The following is a 21223-nucleotide window of genomic DNA, read 5'->3' as shown; positions in this document are numbered from 1 at the left end:
GCTTCGTTATTGTCACTAACAAGCCCTCGTTCACCGCATCACCAGATCGCTTTTGTGTCGGGTTCTTTTTCTCAGCCCAGGCCTGGCCCAGCTCTCCCACAAACCGCCAGAGGAGCAGGTCAGGAGCAGCCAGGGGTTTGCCTGGCCTGAAGCAACACCCGCTCCCTGTCCCCGGGCTCTCCAGGCTGCCCCCACCGCGGGGACACTGCCAGGGGCCCGGCCCAGCGCTGCCATCAGTGCACACACAACCAGCGGGGAGGAGCTTCGTTATCCTTTTATTTATAAACAAATCAACGTAAAATAAGTGCAGAGGGAAGCACTGGCTGACCCCACACGGGGACCTGCCTGCCGCGGGCCAGTGGTTGGATAACAACGAGGGGCGTCCCGGGGGCTCTGCGGGTGGCCAGAGCCCCACCTCCCTCCAACCACGCTGGTGCAGCAGCAGGGACGGCAGCGCAGGCTTCGCTGTACAACAAAAAGCCTTTTTATTACTTTGGGGTATTTTCTTTTTTTTTTTGCAACTTTTCCCCTTAGGGGTAAACCTGACCCAGTGCCAGAGACTGGAGGGACCTTCACCTCGGGGCCCGTGTGGTGCTGGCCGGGGCCCTCGAGGGTGGCAGGGAGGAGGGTGTGAGACGTGGCTCTGGATGCACGGAGGAGGGTGAGCTGAGGACAGGAGAAGGAAGCCGTGCTGGCAGGGGACAGCTCTGTGTTGGCAGGTGACAGCCCCGTGCTGGCAGGGGACAGCCCCGTCCCGGCCCTTTCGCTGTTGCAGCCAGGGAGTGTGTGTGGGAGCACGCTGGGGTGCACGGGTGGGCACACGCCTGGGACAGCCCTCGCCCCCGCCACCCGTCCCCCCCGTCAGCCCTTCTCGGGCTTGTCCCAGCCCGGGTGGGTGATGCCGCAGGGACGGCAGCCCCTGTCCCCACTGTCCCCTGCTGCTCAGGGGACACGCAGGGTGGCCTCCGCCCCAATACGCCTCTCGCAGCTGCAGTACCGTGTCTGGGACAGCGGGTTACCGCTCAAGTGCCATCAAAAATAAATACAATTAGACTGTCTGAAACAAACAGGTGCCCCCGGGTAGGGCAAAGCCCTCGCAGGAAGAGCAACGCAAGGACAGGCCACGGCCCCGGGATCCTCTGACTCAACCCCAACGCCCGCTCGCACACGCTGAGCTGAGACAGACCCAGACGCCAGAGGACCGGGAAGGCCCCTGGGAAGACGAACCTTTGCATCTCTGGCTAAAAATCTCCAAGAGTTGCAAGTTCAACAACAGGTAGAAAAATCATTTCATCGTTTTAAACAGACAACTCCTTATAAAAAAAAAAAATTAAAAAAAAAAGAAAAAAAAAAAGAGCGAAGGATCAGTCGAGTCCTGCAGCATCCAGCCAGCCTCCGACGCCGACCCAGGGCCGTCCTGGCCACGCTCCTCAGCTCTCACACAGCTCGCTCCACGCTCCCGGGCAGCGCCGTGTGCTGCCACGGCCTCCCCAGTCAGAAATAAATACAAAGGCTTCCCCGGCCAGCGTCCCCAGCGGAGGGAGGCTGGGAGCGGAGGGGCAGGCAGTGCTCAGGAGGCAAGTGGCCCTCGGGACAGGGGGACGGGCTCCCCCCAGGCGTGGAAGACGGGGACAGGGACAGTCATTGCTCTGAGCTTGTCGCGGTGCCACGGGGCCGAGCACGGGTCGGGGTCACTGTCCCCCTCGCAGCTGGGCTGCTCGGTGAAGCGCAAAGCATCCAGCCCCCCCGGCCCACTGCCCCTCCGAGGGGACGGGAGCCGAGGGCTGTCCCGAGCAGGCGAGGCCGGGAACATGAGCCGCAGGGAGAGGGAGAAGAGCCGGCACGAGCGCCCAGTCCCATGGGCTCTGCCCAGAGCCGCTGCTCCATCCCGGGGAAGCAGGCCCGGGAGCCGGCTGGGCAGCAGGGAGAGACCCTCCGCTTCCAACAGGACGCCCACAACTGAGTCCAGCGCGAAGCCCTGGGGCCAACGATGCGCCAGGCTCCTCCCGAGCGCCCGCCGGGGCCTGGCTGCTGGCACAGGGGCGGGCGGCTGGAGCCCTGCGGCGGGGCCGGGGTGTCGGCGGGGTGTCCGTCTGCGGCGTCGGTGGGGTGTGTGCATGCGTACCTGTCGGCAGGCGAGCGCGGGGGTGGGCGGCCAGGAGCGGAGCGTCCGGGATCCGTCCTGCCAAGCGTCCTCTCAGAACTTGCCTTGCTTTAGCTTGTCGATGTGGTAAGTGAGCTTCAGGGCTGGCCCCAGCTTCAGCCCCATGTACTTCATCATCATGTCACTCCGCAGCAAGAGCAGGGCTTTCCCGTCGATCTCCTACAAGGAGGGGAAACAACAGCACTTGTGACTACACCTGTGAGCCCTAACCCTGCCCGCCGAGCCAGGCCGTGCCCAAAGTGACGGCGGCTGAAGGAGCACGGCTGGGTGCGAGAGCACAGCACCGCTCAACAGGGACGCAGGGGCGCCCGCGCTGGATCACAGAATTGTTTTGGTTGGAAAGGACCTTTAAGATCATTGAGTCCAACCGTTAACCCAGCAGTGCCAAGCCCACCACTAACCCATGTCCCTCAGCACCACATCTACACGGCTTTTAAATCCCTCCAGGGATGGGGACTCCACCACTGTCCTGGGCAGCCTGTGCCAGTGCTTGACAACCCTTTTGGGGAAGAAATTTTCCCTGATCTCCAATCTAAACCTCCCCTGGTGCAACTTGAGGCCATTTTCTCTTGTCCTATCACTTGTTACCTGGGAGAAGAGACTGACCCCCCCCCCACCTCGCTACACCCTCCTTTCAGGCAGGTGTAGAGAGCGAGAAGGTCTCCCCTCAGCCTCCTTTTCTCCAGGCTAAAGAACCCCAGTCCAAATGGGGGGGACTTCTATCCCTTAGCAGAGCTGAGAACTCTCTTGCATAATTAAAACATTTTTCCATTAGTGGTGGTTCTAAAATAGATTAAAAAAAAAAAAAAAAAAAGAGTGTGCTGTCTGAGCCCAGCACAGAGCAAGAAGCCTCCATCCCCTCCGCCTCTCCTGCCTGGGGCAGACGGGTATTTTCTCCTACTGCTCTTCTGACCTCACGAGCACCACATGGACCAAATCCAAAGGGAAAGGGAAGACGAACTGTCTGGCAGGAATCAGGAGGAGGAGCTGCCAAAATTTTTGTACCTTTAATTGTACAGACTCCACACTGTACGTCTGCAGCTACTTTACACCTAAAGACATGCACAAGAACCAGAGCCTTAGGAGACTCTTTTATATAGGAAACAGGAGAGTTTAGTGGCAGCACACTCCATGAATTCCACTTGGAACATGTTTCTTGCCAGGAGAAATTTGCTACAAGGTGAATATTAAGACTCCAGGATGAAGAAGGTTTTGTGTTTTCGGCGCCAGGGTTCAATCCTAGCTCCGTACACACAAAGGCAGCGGTGCTTGGAGCCTTCACTAGGCTGTGACATCTTCCCCTCAACCACTTCTGAGTAAAAGCATCCCAAGCCCGAACATGATACGAGCAGGATTTATGAGGAGGCTTTTCGCAGCACAAAACTCCGGCTGGTACAAAGTGCTGCTGTTCTGACTCTCCTGGATTCCCCTTGTGTGATGATCTGCCCTCCCCCATATCTAATGTGTACATACACACACACACGCCTGGACACACACATACGTGTAACAGACATACTCACGTGTTTTCGAAAGAGGTCAGCGTGGGGCCCCAGCTGGGGATCCGCTTCCCGTATGAACTGCATCACCTCCTCCACCGTCCAGGACGAGGGGTCGCGGCTGCTCAGCCGCGAGACGTCTCGAGCTCCGAGGTATCTGTCTGAGCCTGGAGGGAAGCGCCAGACAGCGGCCGTTACTCCGAGGATACTCCGAGGATCCCCGCAGCATCGCTCCAGCAGTTACTCGCCCTTAATCTACCACTCCAGTCTCCTCTCAAAGAGACGGCAGAGACAACGTGAAGGGCACGTCCCAGCCGTGCCCCAGAGATTCCTGCGGCACAGGTCTAACACCGACGCCTCATTATCTCTCCTTAGGCCTTACTTTTCGGGGCGGCCTTCTATCCTGAGCCCTTTTCCTCACTCTAGACCCCAATCTCCTCTCGCCCCGCTTCAGCTGGGTTTTGTCCCCCCGTTCCCACTCTTCCTTGCCCATCTACTGATGGTTCCCACTTCTGCAGAGAACAACCCTCCACTCCCACGTCTCTCCCCACGCGCCGTGTCTCCCAGCACCACCTTTAGCAGTTTTAACACAGCAAAGCTGTTTTATCTTTCCATGAGCTGCATTTTCTGATGGCCTGAGCCCAAATGCGAAATTCTGTTGCCCTGAAGCACGGCCCGAGCTAACACAAGTCCTGCTCCCCACGTGCTGGCATTGGCACAGCCCCTTGTTCCAGCTCTGCCCATGTGCACAGACGTGGGGGGAGGCAGATGGACCAAGGCAGCAGCAGCCTGAGCTTTTTAGAGGCTTTTATTGATGCCGTGCACCTAAAATTACACCTTTTTTTGCAAGCACCTGGATTTGACACGTGCTGATTCGCTGCAGTGAGCAGCTCTCCTGCCCCCATTCCCCCGCACAGACAAGTGCCGTTCGCGCACCCACCCCAGCTCCCAGCCTCACCAGGCACCTCCTCACGCCCTGGCCATTCCCGATCCATCCTCACGGACTCAGACGCCCATTTATCGCTTTGACAGCCCCCTGCCCACGCTCACAAATTCACCTCCTGCCTCCTCCTTCCTCTCCACCGACCTCCAGGTCCCACCTGGTCACCGCGCCGAAGGAGTGACCCCGCAAGCATCACCTCTCCGTATTTCCACCCGCCCATCTGCCACGTCGCTAGAGCTACCGTTAAACCTAACAGACTACCTGGTTAACAGTGCAGAAGCCAGGCTCTGGTACTTGCTGAAGTTAGAAAGGTGTAACCGGAGTTAGAAAAGCCCTTTATTGCCAAATTTACAAGCGGAGGGCTGGCTTCTTAACTCTCTTACCCCCAGAGCTAAGCCTACGCAAGGCAGAGGTACTGCCCTGGGTGAGGCTAGAGGGTTGGTGCAGGTGCCTGTATCCTTGCAGGCGATAGTCTCTGGAGCTCCTGCTGTGGCTGGATGAATTGACAGAGTTCAAGGCAGAGTCCATGGGGTCCAGGCGAGGCTCCAAGGGCCCTGGGAGGCCATCTCCCAGAACAAAGGTTTCACCTGGAATGCACCAAGCTGCAGTCAGTGCACCCGAACGCCACGCAGCCCGAGCAGAACCGCCGCGAAGGCAGCGCCGGCGCACGGCTGCGGGAGCAGGGTCGAGCCACCGCGCTGGCGGCCTCCTCGAAAGCACAGAAATTAAACCTGGCGCTGCTAAAGCTCCGCAGCCTGGTGCTTGCCTGGCAAATGCCAGTCCACCCAGTTAGCAGTGATAATGGTTGGTACCCACACTGGAGCAACAGCTGCTCTGTTACATGCCACCACCAGCTCTGGCTTGTGGTCCTGTGTCCTAACTGCTTCCAGAAGCCCTTCTGCGGCACCGTGGTGGCAGGCGGTGGAGGGCTGCCCGTCCTGGATGCCAGCGGACACAGGACTCACACAACAGCCCTGAGCGGGGAGAAGAGGCTCCCGGAGATTCGGAGTCAAGCGCCGTACATCGCCGGCATTAGCGTGCGAGGTAACGGACCTGGCGGGTGGGATTGTGGGGGATGTTTAGTAAGACTCCTGCTGCAGCCCGTGCAGCAGCACACGGGCAGAGCAGGAGGGTGCAGCAGGCTCCTCCGAGCAGCTCAGCTGCACTGTCACGGCCAGGCAACACTCTCACGCCGTGCTGATCCACAGGCCCCAAAAGCAAGGTGCTGGTGACCAGCTGCTCACCCTCCTGACCTGCTGCTGGGCCCTTGTTCATTGCCTAACCAAGGCAGTGACCAGCACCCTTTGCTGGGACATGTGCAGGAGGGACAGGGCAGAGGGCTCTGCCTGGGCAGGGGTCCCAGTCCAAGACTGGCTTCCTCACCTTCTCTACCAGAAACACATTTAATTTTCAGCTGTCAGTGGTGGTATGAGGATGGAAGGGCTGAGGAAACTGTCCAGGGTGATACATAGTATTGGCCAAGCCAGTAAGACCTCCCTTTGCTGTTATAGTGTGACAGCTCCATCCTAGGACCACGTGTTCATAGATTTCACTATGGCACACACAAGCTAGTCTTGGTCCAGGTGGACCTGATGCCTCATGAGTCATACTCAAATACCTGCGTTCTTTAGTATGAAATACCTGGCAAGTTCGTACAGCCAGAGGAAAGCAGCTCCTACAATGAGGGGTACTGCCTGCGCACTCCAGGCTGGGCCACCACCTGTGGCTGGAAGCTGGAGGTCCTCTACCAGCGTCCAGAGAGACCCTGAGATCAGCTCACAGTCCTGAGCTGCTGCCACTCAAACACCACGGTAGGTGACACGGATGAAGAAACCTGAGCAACTGCCCCAGCCAGGCCCTGGGCTTCTCCCCTGGGACATCCCAGACCACAGGAGCAGCAGGTGAGAAGCCAGCACAGCGAGGTTGTGCTGAACTGGGATGGTGGTGAGGGCGCAGGGTCAATACTGCAGCCTGTGAGACCCGAAAGCTGTCGAGATCTTCCCAAACTTTCCTGCTAAGCTGATGCTGCCACGCTCCAGTGAAGGGAGATGCAGCTGGCCGGAGCCTGAAGCGGTACCTGAGTGTTGCAGAGGTTGGGCCCCACCAACTGGAGCAACCTCTCTTGGAGGCACGTTGTTTTATCGGGTTTCTATGAACTACAGGACTATTCTGTGAACTGGGATCCCCTGGTTTCAGTGCTTCAGCTGTGTTTGAGCAGAGATCTCAGAGGTGAGCTCCGCTGGAGGCAGCCAGCCCGTACCTGCCCTGGCTTCACCTCAGAAGGCTACAAAATGGAACCATCCCTCTTGTGTAGCTGTTTGGCAGTTCAGCGAAGCAGATGTGAGGTTATCACCTGCATAACTGCAACCCTCCATCTCGTGGGCTTTGTTACTCTGCCCTTGAGGCATTTCTGCCTTTCTTTGCTTTTAGGTCTCTGGGATGTCCTCAGAAATCAGCAGCACATCCTTAAAATGTCATCTAGAAACAGTGCTGATGTGAAGACTGTTATTCCCCCGGTGCCCTGTGCTGTGTGCTGGCCCACATGTCACTAGCTTCCCGTGTCAGTAGATGTGTTTTAACCTCTCTATCCATAAAAGGAGGCTTTCTGACTCATGACTATTCCTGAGTAACTCTGGACACCTCCTTCACTCCCGCACCTCTTTCCCACCATCCCATTTCAGCACCAGACTGGATGCTAACCCAGCCCTGAGCTGGTTGCTCTGGCCCAGGGGTGGCCAGAGGTTCCCTGGCCCAGGCCCAGAAAGACCTACACAGTGGATGTGACTTCACCACTGGCACTTTATAGTAGCTTCTTCATAGCAACCACAGTTGTTTTCCCCTCCAACAGGTCAGTTCTGCTTAAAACCCAAACCACTTCCCATAAACATCTGTGCACAAGGGTGACGCCTGACTCCTGGGAAAGCGCAGAGGCACAAGCTGGGTGAGCGGGCACGGCTCTCTGCACTGGGCTGGATGCTCATAACAGGGAAGTGGCTCTGGGCACGGCAACAGGTCTGTGCTGTACATCTCTGTCCTCCAAGGAAACCCAGCACCCGCTGCGAGGTGACGCACAGCCTCAACCTGCCAGGAAGCCCCAGGACACTCACCCTAGATGTGCTGGGTCAGGCAACTGCTGTGAAGACCCCAAGTCGAACTGCTCGTGAAGACCCCAAAGCTCACACAAGAGGGGATTTGTGTCAGCAGAAGGAATTTGTGGGCACAGCTAGCGAAGACAACAGCTTGGGAGGCTGGGAGCCCACGTGCACAGCTTCACGTCGGTGCAACGCTAAGGATCCAAAACTCACCCTCAGAAAATATTTAACTCAACAAGAAAATATTTAACTCAACAATTACCCCACTGTCGTTATTCTGATGTGAATGCAGTGATGCATTTTTCGAGTATGTGATCATGTTCTCACACGTGCCTATGATCATACATCAGAAGAGGAGGATGAGGCCAGGCAACCAGGGAGCACTACTTTGTTTTGCTCAAGAGGTAGAATTGGAGCTGCATGTTCACCCTCAGGTCACCTATCTCTGGACTGGTGAGCGCTTGGTCCTGCTGTAAATATTGCAGCAGAGCTGGAGGCTTCTTGGTAGGGTCAATACAAGAGAGATTTAGGGTTTTCTTAAAAATACAAACACACAGAGAACTGCTCAGATGAATGATACCTCCAGGAAGGGGAGAGGGAAACAAGGCAAGAGGGGAATGATTATTAGCCCTGTGAATCATCTGTAGCAGAAGACAACAAGCTTCTGCAAGTGGCAGGGCACAGACTGCGTTCAGGCATATCCAGAATCTTTTTGCCCTTAACAACTAGCTTCAGAGTGAGGAGGAGTTGGTTACTTCTTAGGCAGATTTTCTTATACAAACTGCTAGTTTTAAATACAGGCTTGTATTTGGAGCACTGTAGGAAAACATGTCACGATTAGTGGTGGAGAGGCAGGGAGCAGCTAATTAAAGTTTAATTAAACACACAGTGCTATAGATTCAACGAGTGTCGTTTTACTGCTAAAACATGGATTTTGGCCACAAGCATAAATCTGATTTGCACAACTACTGAACACCCACAGTTTCCAATAAATGACAGTCTTTGAAAAGCAGGTCCCCACTGTGCTGGAACTGCAGCTTTTTAGCAAACAGCTACATAAATGCCACTGGATGCAAGAGGAAAAACTGTGTAAGAAGTGAGATCCCTTCCTCATCTTCCTGACGTCTTGCCAAAGGCACGATGAACGAAGATTTCCCGCTGCCACTCACTGCCTTCAATTTGGCAAACTGGAAACGGTTCAGGTGCTGTTGTCTGTCGCACTGCTGAAGCCAGAATACGCTCCGCTGGGGGAGTTCATCACCGTGAGATGTACCTCCTCGCTCAAGAGATATTCAATATCTGAGTATTTCAGGCTCATGTTCTTAAAATACACTCTCTGAAATGCAAATATTCCTGCTTGTACTTAAATTTAATGGTGGAGGAGGACGAACAGGCTTTTAGCTGTGGGATAAAAATGAATTTCTATATGGAATTTGGAACTGCACCTCATTTCTCCCTGCCCTGTACACCCCCTGCTTGGACCAAGAACAGGAGAAGAGCAAGTTGCCGTAGGAAGTTCACACCCCAACAGGATCACCACCCTCACGTGAAGGCACACGTTCTGCCCGTTTGTCTTTACTTCTACAGAAGACGTCGGAGTACTCTGGGCATCCAGATTGCGCGTCCCATTCAATGGCCAAGAGATAACTGAACAGACTTTGAAGCAGACTAAGAATCAGTCTCAAAGACAACCTAACATAGGTTCCTCCTTGGAATTACCCATTACAGAAGCCTTCTCTCTTCACTGGCAATACAGAGAGTGTACAACACTCACCACTTAATCAAGGCACCATGAATCTTTAGAGCACGTCACCGCGCTTCAAGAACAGGTGAAACACTGCATGTTCCACCTGCCTGTAGAGGAGGAGCTGACAGGCTTTGCTAATGGTTACCTAAGTGTAGCAGTTGATTTATTAGAGGAGAATGTCAAGGAGACCAGCAAGGACGTGTACCTGGAGGTGAGAAACAGACTGGGCCTCAGGGAACAATTTTTGACTTGTCAATATGCTGGAATAGATGAGACAGTCCCACACGTCACCTCGTTCTTTGCTTCAGCTATGTGACAAACCCACAATTTTAATCAGTGTAGATACTAAGGCCACTAGAAACTGTCCATTGTAGGGTGCAAGTTCAGGTCAGCTGTGCTTAGATACAGGGTCAGTAATCCTGAAGAGCACAGGGCACAGCGACAGATGGAGAGTAAAATCACACCACAGCGCACGGGAGGCTGGGCACTCCCAAATCTGGGGTCAACAACCCAAGCCCAGCAAACCCAGCAAGAACCAGGGAAATGGTGATTCTAAAGGGACAGCAACAGAGCACAAAGCCACCAACCTACGAGCCCAGCCAAGAGTCTCCAGCAATTTTTCAGGGACATGTTACAATGAATTGAGACTAACACCTTGGCAGATTTCACCATCAATTAAGTAAGGTTGAATCTCTGGTCTGCACTATGGAGTGTTTGCAGTTCAAAACAAAAGGGAAGGGGGAAGTGTATTTATGGACGACTCCTGCTCAGGCTCAGGTAGTCCTCCAGCTACCTGGACCTCCTGGAAACCTTCCACCTGCGCATGCAAGGGACACCTACAGACCACATACCAAAGAGGACATTGCTGCAATTGCTTTTGAGAACGTGGCACAGCACATCTGCACCAGGGTTTGCTGACGGATGCTGCAGGAAGCAGCAGGGCTGCGGGATGTGATTTGATCTGGTTTAGCTCGTGGAGCACACGCTAGTGAGACCCTCCCTGTTATTTAGGGAGGATTGTGAGGAACAAGATGGGATCCTGGGAAAGGGCAGCAGGTCTCTGGCTGTACAGCTGCACATAGCATCTGTACAATACCCTGCAGCAAATCATCATGGAAAAATTCAGGGGAAGATTGACTGAAGCAACTGGGCAGTTTTATGACCGTTAATACCACGCATAGCAACGGAAGCTGACATACGGGTAATTAAATCCCAGATTATCCGGCATTAGGTGATGACTATCAGGGTTAGAAGGAATTCTCCCTGCGTTCCACATGCCTTACACAACTGCGTGGGGAACCTGCCTTGGCACAGAGTGGTTTTTTCACTTTGCTCTGAAATGCCAAGCACCGACCCATGCCAGAGACAAAGCAAAGCAGACTTCCTAAACCCCCAGCTCCGCCTGGCACGGATCTGACCCTGCTGTATCCGTTACGAGTCGCTACAAACAGCCAGCTTTGGGAAGAGACGCTGTGCTCACCTTCCAAAGGGTGACGGTCATTCTTTGGTAACTTGGGGGAGAGAGGAGCACTGTATGGAGGGGAATCTTGGGAATAGCGCTTTGTACCCCGGCCTGGTCCCTGCAGAGTGCCGTCTAACGAACTGCTTCTGTCTAGGAAAAGAGAACAAGCCCTATTTAGGAGTGGAGACTTTCTGGGAAATTCAGTCTTGCCAGTGTCACTTGAGGCTCGCATGCACCACCAGCCTGGTTAACAGCCTGTTAGAACTGCAATCCAGCACATCTGCCAGTGCTTAACATTTTATATTTTGCTTTGCAAGTTTTATCAGAGAAAAAGGGTGGCAAGAAACCTAACAAAGAATCTCAGCCACATTTTGCCATATTTCACCCCAAATATCACCTCTGATGGACTTAATTCCATTTCTCCTTGTCCTACCCCTTGGCTCATCCCGCACGATTCCTGCTCCTCCCCACTCTTCACCTTTCAGACGCACGTAACCCTCGGACGATTTGCAAACAAGCCTCGGATGATTTGCAAACACCCTGTGCCACTCGCAGTGCGTGATTAAACCGTACTCAAATTTTCCATCTTTCCCCAAATGGGTCCCTCAAGCGTCCCAGCTGTCGCTGCTGCTCTTCTCCAAACAATTCCCAGTGATGGGGTTCTCCGTATTGTACGTGGGCGGACGAGACGTCAGGCTGGGCTGGGAGACGTCTCTTTGCAGACGGCTAAAGGCTGCGCACACAGTGTCAGCGGGTGGATGAACACAGAGAATGGAAGCGCTAACGAACGGGAACACCAGCCAGGCAAGCGACACGGTGGGTGGCAGACCATGCCCCGTCCAGACAAGGCATGGTCAGCTGAGAAGCAATGAAGAGGTTACCCACCAGCCGCCACCTGCCCACGCAGGCCACCAGCGCTCCTGGCTGGCCCCTTCCAGCTGCCCCGAGCATGGGCAACATATGAACCTGCAGCGTTTGAGGTGTGTGGGGAGAGAGGGGTGAAATGCTCATAGACAAATGCCGGGAGCTGGACAACAGCACGGAGCAGCCCCAGGTGCCGGAGCAGGGCAGGAAAGGCTGGAGGGGTGACAGAAATATGGTGGGGAGCAACTGGGACCGGACACCAAGGGAGACGCATCACGCCAGACAAAGAAACGAAGGTACAGGTGGGTGGGAAGTATCAGACGGTCACAATTTAGTTGACTAAAGAGAAATACAAAGGTAGAGAAAAGTATCTGTTCTATCAACATCCTTTGGGGAAACGAAAAGATAAGCTGCTTATAACTGAGGCCCTGGGACTCCATACAAGTATGATCCAAAATCACTGTAACATTATTAGAAAGACAAATACTGTCCTCAGGACAAGTCCCTGTGAGAAACACCCGTTGCCCAGACAGAGGTGGGAAACAAATGCTCTTAGTAATGACTTATTGCATGACCTTCTTCAACAAACAGTCACAGAACCACAACAAAAGGTGATCCTTTTTAAAGGTTTTATCAGGTTTTGTTTTGGGTTATTTTTTTAAATTGGTTGATTTTAAAAGTAATGCAAACACAGAAGGTCAGGCTGTAGAACATAACCCAGGGAATCAGAAGTTAGGTCAGTGTAAAGTAATGGAAGGGTAAACCAAAAGCAGGTCTGCACTTAGGGTCTCCGATTTCAAAGGACAAATTCTAAGAAAATAAAGAAATGGAGTAATACAGAGAGCTGCACTCAGCAGTCACGATGGAGATCATCAGGAAAAAAAAGTACCTTCGGTTCAAAAGATGCCATAAACATCATGAATGTGTATCATCAGCGAGGAAATAATCTGGGAGGAAAGGACCCCAAACCTAAGTGGATAAATGTTCACTTCGAGAAGGATGCTGAGAACAAGCAGCTCATTTAGTGGAGATGAAAAGGACCAGCTCAGCATGGAGTCGCGTACCTCAGAGCATGGCGAGTACAGGGACGAAGTGAACTTTTTAACTCATTCTGTTGACAGAAGGAAAAGGCAGGACCGCGTTCCCAGCCATGGAAGGAACAAGTGCACGGGAACGGAGCGAGAGGATACTGTGCAGGAAGGTAAAGATTGAGAACAAAGCCAAACAAGTTGTCCTTGCCTGCAAATGATGGGACAGCTTTGAGGGATATTTCACCTCACCTAACTTGGGAGGTTGGTGGGGAGGAAGAGGAGCACATCTGCCCACGCCTGGGTTTGTGCTGTTGGCCATCCCAAGGCTGTCAGGATGGACGCGTTTACAGTCAGTGAGAGTCTGCTCACCTCATCTCGTCAAGTCAAAGTCAAAGTCAAGGCTCCTACTGTAGGATGCTGTAACTTGCACTCACTGCACTGGTACCTCCTCCCCGACTGCAGAGAGTGGCTACACAACTAGCTCAGGTGCCGACGCCTCTGTGACATGCACCTGCGGTCAGTCAAACAAACCCCACCCTTCACTTCCAGTCACAGCCGTGCTGAATCAAGGCAAGGCTCAAAAGATAAAAGAAACGGGACGGGAATGAAAATATACACCATTGACTAAGAAGTGGAAGTCAAATAACTGAACGTACTCAGACTGGGGCTGTGAGGGTGCAGAGGGAGCCAAAACTCAAGGAAGACACACACGAAACCCTGGGTCTGCTGCGGCAAATTCTAACAAAACTCAGTGACGCACTGGTCAGTGACTGGAGACGTGGTGCTAACATATAAAAAAGAAGGTGAGAAAACGCTTTTGGCAACAAAAAGCTCATGTCTGACCTCAGCAGGACCGCAAAGCTTGTAAGAGGTTCTGAAGGAAAGGGTAGGGAAAATACTGCAATTACACACGGTACACACTGCAGTAGGCGTTCATCGGAAGAGACTAACCCGATAGCTTCCTTACAATGGAAAAATAACTGACCTATCACACAAAGGAAGAGTGGTCAACCTCATTTGCCTGGAATTCAGCAAGGCATTTGATATGGAGAACCACCAGCTGAGGCAGAGCACACAGGGATTACCAGAAGCCTTGTTCTATGCACAAACACCTGATTAGAAGGGAAAGGCAGTTGGCAGAGCACTGAGTGAGACCAAGAGGCCAGAGAGCGATTGCTAATGAATTTTCTTGAGGATCATTCTTGAGCTCAGTGTCATTTAATATTTTTGCTAATAACTTCGGCACAAATTCTAGAGATTCACCAATGAAATCTGCTGATGTCTGCCCACGTGAGGCCGTATAAAGTAGCATTTGAAATTATGCAGAAAAAATATACATACAACGGAGTACCAGAAAGGAGGTAAATCCAGCAGCAAAACACAAATGTGCACTTGAAGCATTGTCCCATGAGCTGGGAACTTCCAGTTGACAATAACAGATGAGAAGAACAGGGTATACGACCAGGACGGGTTGATCATCACCTGCTACAAGGATACAGTGACAAAAAGTGGCTTCCAGAGGCATTTCTTGTGAACATGGTGGTGCCAGTGCTGTGGCACTAGGTCCCACAAGCTCTTCCCCAGAGTGCTGCGTGGCACTCTGGTCACCTCGTGAAGTTTAATTCAAACCAACACTAGATGAGGAGATCAGAGAGCCTTTCTTACGAGAGCAGCCAAAAGGCGAGCTCCCCTGAAGGATACGACTGCTCTCTAACTACTTCCAGAAGGAGGAGAACTAAGTTAAGCTAAAAGACAATGTTAAGACAAGGAGACACGGATACCAAGTTGACCAACAATAAATCAGGGCTAGAAACTACAATGTAGTTTCTAAAAATTCAGCAAAAAACCTTGGAGCAGCCTCCAGTGGAAAAGCAAAATCTCCAACTCAAGAGTTAATTAAAGCAACACCGTATGCTGTGCCTGCAACAGGATCCAAGGCTCAATGGTCCAGAAGGCCCGTCCAGTCCTATGTTTTCAGATGGTTCCAGATCAGATCTACCTGTTCACAGCATTTCACAGCCCATCCCTGTTCCTATTAACAGCAATTAACTTCCCGGTTTCTTGCAAATTTACTGTTTCCTGATGTACAACTTGATCTATTTCCCCTTAGTTCCACGATATACCTTACTTAGCAAGACAGAATGCCAGGACACAGCTGACCTAAGGGCTGCTGCAGACCTTCCTTCTTCTGCCCCAAGCACATGCACAAATTCTCCACAGTATCCACAGTGGTGTCCCTGTAAAGCCAGTTTGTTCTGGGAATTGAGACCAGTCCTAACCAGTGATGGTTTTCTGAAAGAACCAGCCCCATTCAGGCACACGAGCACTTGTAGAGGAAACAAGGCAGGACACACAGAGCTGAAGGTGAGACCACAGCAGCCTTGACACTTGGTGTGATTTAAGCTGATGTACAACTGCATCCTCATTCTTCCATGACCAGCCCTAACCTCTCGAAATCGCGGGTACTGTTTCTTTGCCCTCACCAGAAGCCACTGCAATGTGCAGATAACAATGTTTATCATGTTCTTTCAGGTGCTTGAGAAAGGTGTTAGATGGCCAGACGCCCAGCAATCCCCGAGACATCAGTATGAACTACAGGACTAGGCATTATTGCTTCTCTGGTCTGTGGTTAATCTTTCTTTAATCCATGCAAACACTCTAAAGAAGAGTTCAGGATGGGCAGGTCTCAGCACCGTGTCGTATCTGGTGCTCTGCCTGAGTTTTCCTGAATTCTAACTTTCTCTTTATACTTTTCCACCCTGCCAGGCAGCCCAGCTCTTAGCACAGACACCACTGACATCTCACGGGGGCTAGAAACCACGTGTGTGAGCTGCAGGATCCTCCTCACCCAAGTCTACTACCATGCCCAGACCCTGGGTCCTCTTCCTCCCCTTCTGGTTTTGCTCCATCTCATGACGACAGGGTACTTCCACACTGAAACATGGGGATTTCTCCTAATTGAGCGTTCCCTAGAGGGGTAACCTCTAGTCCCAGTAACTAGACATGCTGCTCCTGTACTTGCCACAGCAGCCAACTTCCTACAGCTCCTCTTCTTACAGCACAGCACAGCTCCCTGCTCCTGGCATTGCTGGCTCTGCACAGCCCCAGCCTGCAGGCAGCTGATCAGCCATGGAGGAAGCAGAGGACAGTCACGCCGAGATCCTCACGCTCTTTAGACTCTGGCTAATCCCTTCCCCTGAGCACGGGTGCTTTGCGAGATGCAGTGAAGCACTGTGGCATTAGGCTGTTGCCCCTACGCTTCACACCTAGTGACTTTTCCTTAAACAGTTCTTCCTAAGTGCTTATCCTTTTACATCAGAAATCCTTACTTTTCTCATCAGCGCCAAAGAATTAACTTTGGAAAGACCTCAAACAACACAACAGCTATTGGCTGACTCGGGGTGGCAGAAAGGTAGTGGAGGATACAAGACAGGAGAGCAGATCAGCACAAGACACTTGTCAACTACCTAAAGAAGGTGCAGAGAGCCTTTATCCTCTCCATGACCAGCATTCCTCCAGCAGTCGTTCGCCACAGCCAGCCTGGGGAGGCAGCTCTCACCCCGGGGGTTGCTGCCACTACACAGCACTGGGGGGAAAACTATTGCTCTTCTTGTTTTCCACCGCTTTTGCTTAAGAGCAATTCTGCAGCCTGACGATGTGCGTTGCGGCATGAACTATCTTGCCAGGGGAGTGTTGACTCAACGCCGTGGAGCGTTAGCCATGCCAAGAAAAACAAAGCTACCTACGTCTCAGATCGCTGCAGCGTGCATCATCCCCGAACGGGCTGCGCTTCCACCGCGGGCTGGCTGTGCTGGCTGCTGGCAGCAGATTCACGGCCAGCCTGGAAACCGCTCTGCAAGGTTTTAATTCCATTTCTAATTACAGTTTACCTACTGCATGTTATCACTCTTGTATTTCTCATGCAGTCTTTCACCTTAATTCCTAACTGGATGAAGTCACTATAATCAGATTACAGGAAGCGGGAAGGACTTGGGGACAAGGAGAGGAGGGAAGACAAGGAGACAGCACGGATGAGCAGAAACCTACAGGCAGAGATGGAAATCAGACCGACAGGCAGAAAAATACAGTGACTTGAACTCTGTGCAAAAAGAGCCCTGCGGGCATGCGCGTGACACTAAGGTGTGATGCAACGAACCCTGCAGAGAGGGCTCTGAAACCCACGCCTGCCTCCTGAGATAAAGATAAAAATCTGCGTTAAGACACGGAGCACCTGGGGTCCCTACAACGCCGCCCCCGCCCCAGCTCCTACCTGGTAGATACCTGTCGTGGTCGTACTCGTGTGAGCGCTGCATGTGGCTGTTCTGAGTGAAAGGCTGGTTCCCAAAGAGGTTGTCACTGCGAAGATTGTGGCAGAGCTTCTCCAGGAAGCGGAGGACGTAGGTGATACTGTTTACTGCTGGCAGGTTCAGAGTGTGCTGTTCCCGATCAAACACAGCTGGAGACAGAAACAAACAGAGCCCAACACGTAAACCCCCAGCAAAGGCAGGAGACTACGCCCAGGGCTGCACAGCCAGCTTCTGTATCTCAGCATCGCTGGTCTAGGCTAGAGCAAACAAAAGCCACTGCCTTCCGCTGGCTGAGCGCTGGCGAGCTCGCTTCCCTGGGACAGGCTGAAACCAGTCTGCTGCACCCAGCATCAGGTACGGGGCTGCAGCGCCCGGGAAGCTGCGTTCGAGGGAATGGAAAGGCATTCAAGGAGGGGCCTGCACTCCCAGCATCCGGGTAAACACGGACGTAAAATTAAAAAAATGGGGTATTTCTGGTCTTTCCGTCACGAGTTCTGAAAATCCCACCCGTTCCGCCTCCTCCTGGGGGCTCGGGCAGTGCTGGGGGACGATAGGTGAAGCGGTAACGCTGCCCAGGCTGACACCAGGGCTGCGTGCTGCCTTCTCCAGCAGCTGTGCCTGGAGGCCACGCTAACTGCTCTGCTCTGAGTCAGCCGCTAGCTGTTGCTTCACTGACACAGATGTTTGGCAAGAAAAGAGAAGACAGAAATCTCCTGTCTGCCCCTGGCCCATGACTGCACCAAGCTTCAGGAGAGACATCTTCCAACGAGCCAATTCTCGCAATGACACCTCTGAAGGCAAAGTGCTGCGGGCCAGTTCTCACCTGAGATGACCTCTCCCCCGTGGCCTTGTTTTAAGAAGGAGAAGACTGTTTTCTGATGATAAGCGCAATCAATGCAGGCCTGTACTGCTTGCTGCAGGACAACAGAAGCTCGAGCTGGTCCAAAATGGTCTGGCAGCTGCTGAACTTTCTTCTTGTCTAGGTGGGGCCCAGTGCTGCCGTTCTTGTTCAAGTAAATGCAAACTGCCAAGATGAGAAACGTGTTTGCCATTAACCCACTCAAGAAAGCAAGAAACAGATGCCTAAAATCCAACCTGAGAGATGCTGAGATTTTCAGACTGTCAAATCACTCACAAAGGGGAATCCACACCAACTGCCTGTCTGTATCCTAACAGCAGAGACACTTATAAAAGAGGAACTGCTTCCAAAATCTTCCTGCCTCATACTCCCCTTCCAAGCTGCTGCTGTTTCTCCTACGCTTTCCCCAGCACTCAGGCTCCCACAGGCACGCTGCAAAGTGGTTCCCCTGCCAGCCAGGTAAGGTGGCTATGATGTTCAAAGGAGATGAAGGAACACAGACCCTACTTTTTAGGGAAACTGCGTTCTTTAGGTTCCTCTGAAAACTTGCCAATTATGTTCTGGTGAAACAGAGGGCTCAGCCCATATCCAGTGCTATAAAAAGCAGCTTTGCATTAGACTTTCCTGCCCAGATTCATCTTCAGCTACATCTCACAGCTGCAGCAGAGCATATACTCTGCACTGCCGCTCCTGTTCCTCCTCTGCTCCCTCCTGTCCCCGTTTGCCTCGATATCCTGGCTGAAGCTGAACAGATCATTGCCACTGTCGTTCAGCAGTTGTTCTGCATTTTGCTGCAGCTTCAGCAGCTGTGCTTGGCATGGTTTGGGAGAGCTTGAGCTCTGGACTCACAAGAGGTGCTGAGCACGACAGGCCACGAGAAAAGCCCTCCGAGAGCTGTGGAGTCACTAGCATGCACGTGGTAACTCAGGGAAAGGGGTCCCTGCACTTAACAGATGGACTTGCAATCTTCCTACAGCTTGACTATTTCCAAAACAGACACAGAGATAAATGAACGGCTGATCTGAACTTGTGTGCCTCTCTCATCCTCCCCACACGCTCTCTGCTAGGCCGGCCTTTCTGGAATTGTAACGTTTGCTGGTGTATGGGTTTAGGAGGAAATGGGAGTATCTGGGGGCGTCGCTTTCTGACCGATGCAGCTCCTAACTGTGCAATCTCGTCAGGAATGCAGTTTGAGACCCTTACCTGTGGGAGCCTGCATGGCAGAGCTGGGGATTGTAGCAGCGTCCTGAGGCACAGTGCTTGTGTCTGGTTCTGGGGTACTGGTTGTTGGAGAGGTGGGTGCTGGGTTCAGCAATGTCCTAGGTTTCCTCTGCAGAAAAAGAGGAGATATTTCTCCTTTTATCCCTGCTCTCCTTTACCACCCATGATCACTACACTCTCTCCTTTGCATCCAACAGACAAGGCACTGTGGAACATGACACACTTCTGATGGTGATGACGGGGAGTCTCAAGAACCCAGTAGTCAATACGTGTCTATTTTATAAACCACAATCCTGAAAAAATAACAAGCCTGAGATCTGTCACCTCTGCTTGACTTCGACTAGCTACATACGATGGATGGAAGAGCTTATTCCACCGTTGGCCATCCTGTCATGATCACAGCATCTGCCATGCTACTTCACAGCTAATGCAGCTCCAAAGACACAGTTTCTTGATGGAAATGATCTTTAGGACACAGACATTCTCTACAGCTCTGGGGCTGGACTCTGAGGGATATTCCCAGCCCACATACCCCTTTGGTCTCCTACTTGCTGCAGTCACACAGCCAGAGGCTGAGACAAACGTGCACAAACACACGCATGCACCATCCCATGGCAGAACTTGCAGCACCTGCTTTTCACCCGCCTGCATCAGCATCAGCTTTTACCTTACTGCCAGGCTTGGGGCCTCTCTTTCTGGGGAATTTCAAAGGCTCCACTGACTTGGAGGGTGTAGGCATGGGGTGATGGATTAGCGCTTTGGTCGTTCGACCACGCTTCTTCCCTGTTTTGCGACGCCTTTGCCCTTGTTGATGCCCCAAAACAGTCTTTGTGCTACTGTGCATGCTAGGTTTCTCCGAGTTTACTTCGGAGGCAGGTAAAGGGCTCTTTGGAATCACAACTGAAATAAAAAGAGAAAAAGCAAATATAATTAAATCAGGCGAGAATCAAAACAAGAGCAGCCTCCATCTTTATACAGTGTCACATGGAAAAACCTGGAGTATTCACAGCCCCCTGAATGGAGGCTACTACTGTCCATGCCAGAATAAAAACCAAACGCACTGATCCTCGGTTCAGCACTCGAGCTGTGGGACACTGTGGCTTAGCCTGGATGGGCTGAACTCCAAAAGGATCACGCTTTCAGCCATACCTTCCTTCCTGAAAATAACTGGCACCTACACCTCTTCCTTCTGCGAGTGGTGACCTGCCAGTGATCATGTAAAACGCACCGAAAGCATTCCTAGGGGAAGGATCAGTCAAGACCTGCCTGACGGTCACAGAGCCAGTGCTGTGCTGGAAATCCCCTCCCTCGAGGCAGAAGGCAAATTTCCTCTGTCCCTAAATTACCAGTGAACTGCAGTGGAAGGTACCAGCTCCATCCTCGATGCCTGCAAGGACTGTTGCTCCTGGCCCTGAGTAATAGCTCATCCCAGTCGGATCAGCTGACCTGCTCCTCTCACGTACTGCCAGAGCTAAGTGAGGTGCCAGTACATGGTCTGTTCCTTCTTATCTTCTCACATTTTCCATGACAAAACCAGGTTTCTGGTGTATTTGCCCACAAATCCCCTGAATTTGATCATTCATCTTTCCCAAGTCCTGCTAAAGGCTAGAGATGAACTGGCCCAGCTCAGCAGGCCAATGTTTCCTTTAGATTTAAATTTCTGCTAAAAAGAAACAAACCAGAACCCTCCTAGATTTTGAAAAATGCACGGTGACCTTTAAGATGTCTTGTTTCTCAGACCTGGAAACCTCGCTGTGTATTCAACATAAGGGCTCTGAATTAGAAAAAAAAAACACGCACTCTTGAAGTGCTTTAGAGTTAAGAATAAAATCTTGGCGAAGGAAACAGAGTGCACTAAAAGACAGATACCAGGATGGCACGCAGCCCTAGCAGTGGCACAACTGCGGGTATATAAAGAGGTTTTTACGGTTTTCCTAATGAGGGTGTTATGAGCAGTTTCTGTGAGCAAGGACTCATTCCCTTGGCACAAAGATGCTGTTTCCTGCCGACAGCTCAGAGCAGCAAACTGAGCCAGAT

The 21223-nt window shown here is 52.3% G+C and overlaps 1 protein-coding gene across 16 annotated transcripts in view; it reads right to left on the bottom strand.

The window, feature by feature from the left end:
• Window positions 1-258: 258 nt before the first annotated feature.
• SCMH1 (Scm polycomb group protein homolog 1) overlaps window positions 259-21223 on the bottom strand; it is a 74623-nt gene continuing 53658 nt past the window's right edge. For 11 of the 16 annotated variants that reach the window (XM_068417926.1, XM_068417925.1, XM_068417919.1 and 8 more), the window contains 8 exons: window positions 19854-20086; window positions 19169-19295; window positions 17930-18130; window positions 17070-17255; window positions 10923-11054; window positions 4987-5190; window positions 3685-3827; window positions 259-2323 (listed from right to left, as the gene is read on the bottom strand). In XM_068417926.1, coding sequence (XP_068274027.1) covers window positions 2198-2323; window positions 3685-3827; window positions 4987-5190; window positions 10923-11054; window positions 17070-17255; window positions 17930-18130; window positions 19169-19295; window positions 19854-20086 — 1352 coding nt within the window. In that variant the 3' untranslated portion in view covers window positions 259-2197. The remainder of the gene's footprint in view (window positions 2324-3684; window positions 3828-4986; window positions 5191-10922; window positions 11055-17069; window positions 17256-17929; window positions 18131-19168; window positions 19296-19853; window positions 20087-21223) is intronic. The other 5 variants (XM_068417932.1, XM_068417930.1, XM_068417931.1 and 2 more) reach the window with 5 other exon arrangements.

The sequence above is a fragment of the Nyctibius grandis genome, chromosome 24, assembly GCF_013368605.1.
Source record: "Nyctibius grandis isolate bNycGra1 chromosome 24, bNycGra1.pri, whole genome shotgun sequence".
NCBI classification, from domain to species: Eukaryota; Metazoa; Chordata; class Aves; order Nyctibiiformes; family Nyctibiidae; genus Nyctibius; species Nyctibius grandis.
This window is presented reverse-complemented; position numbering and strand designations above follow the sequence as displayed.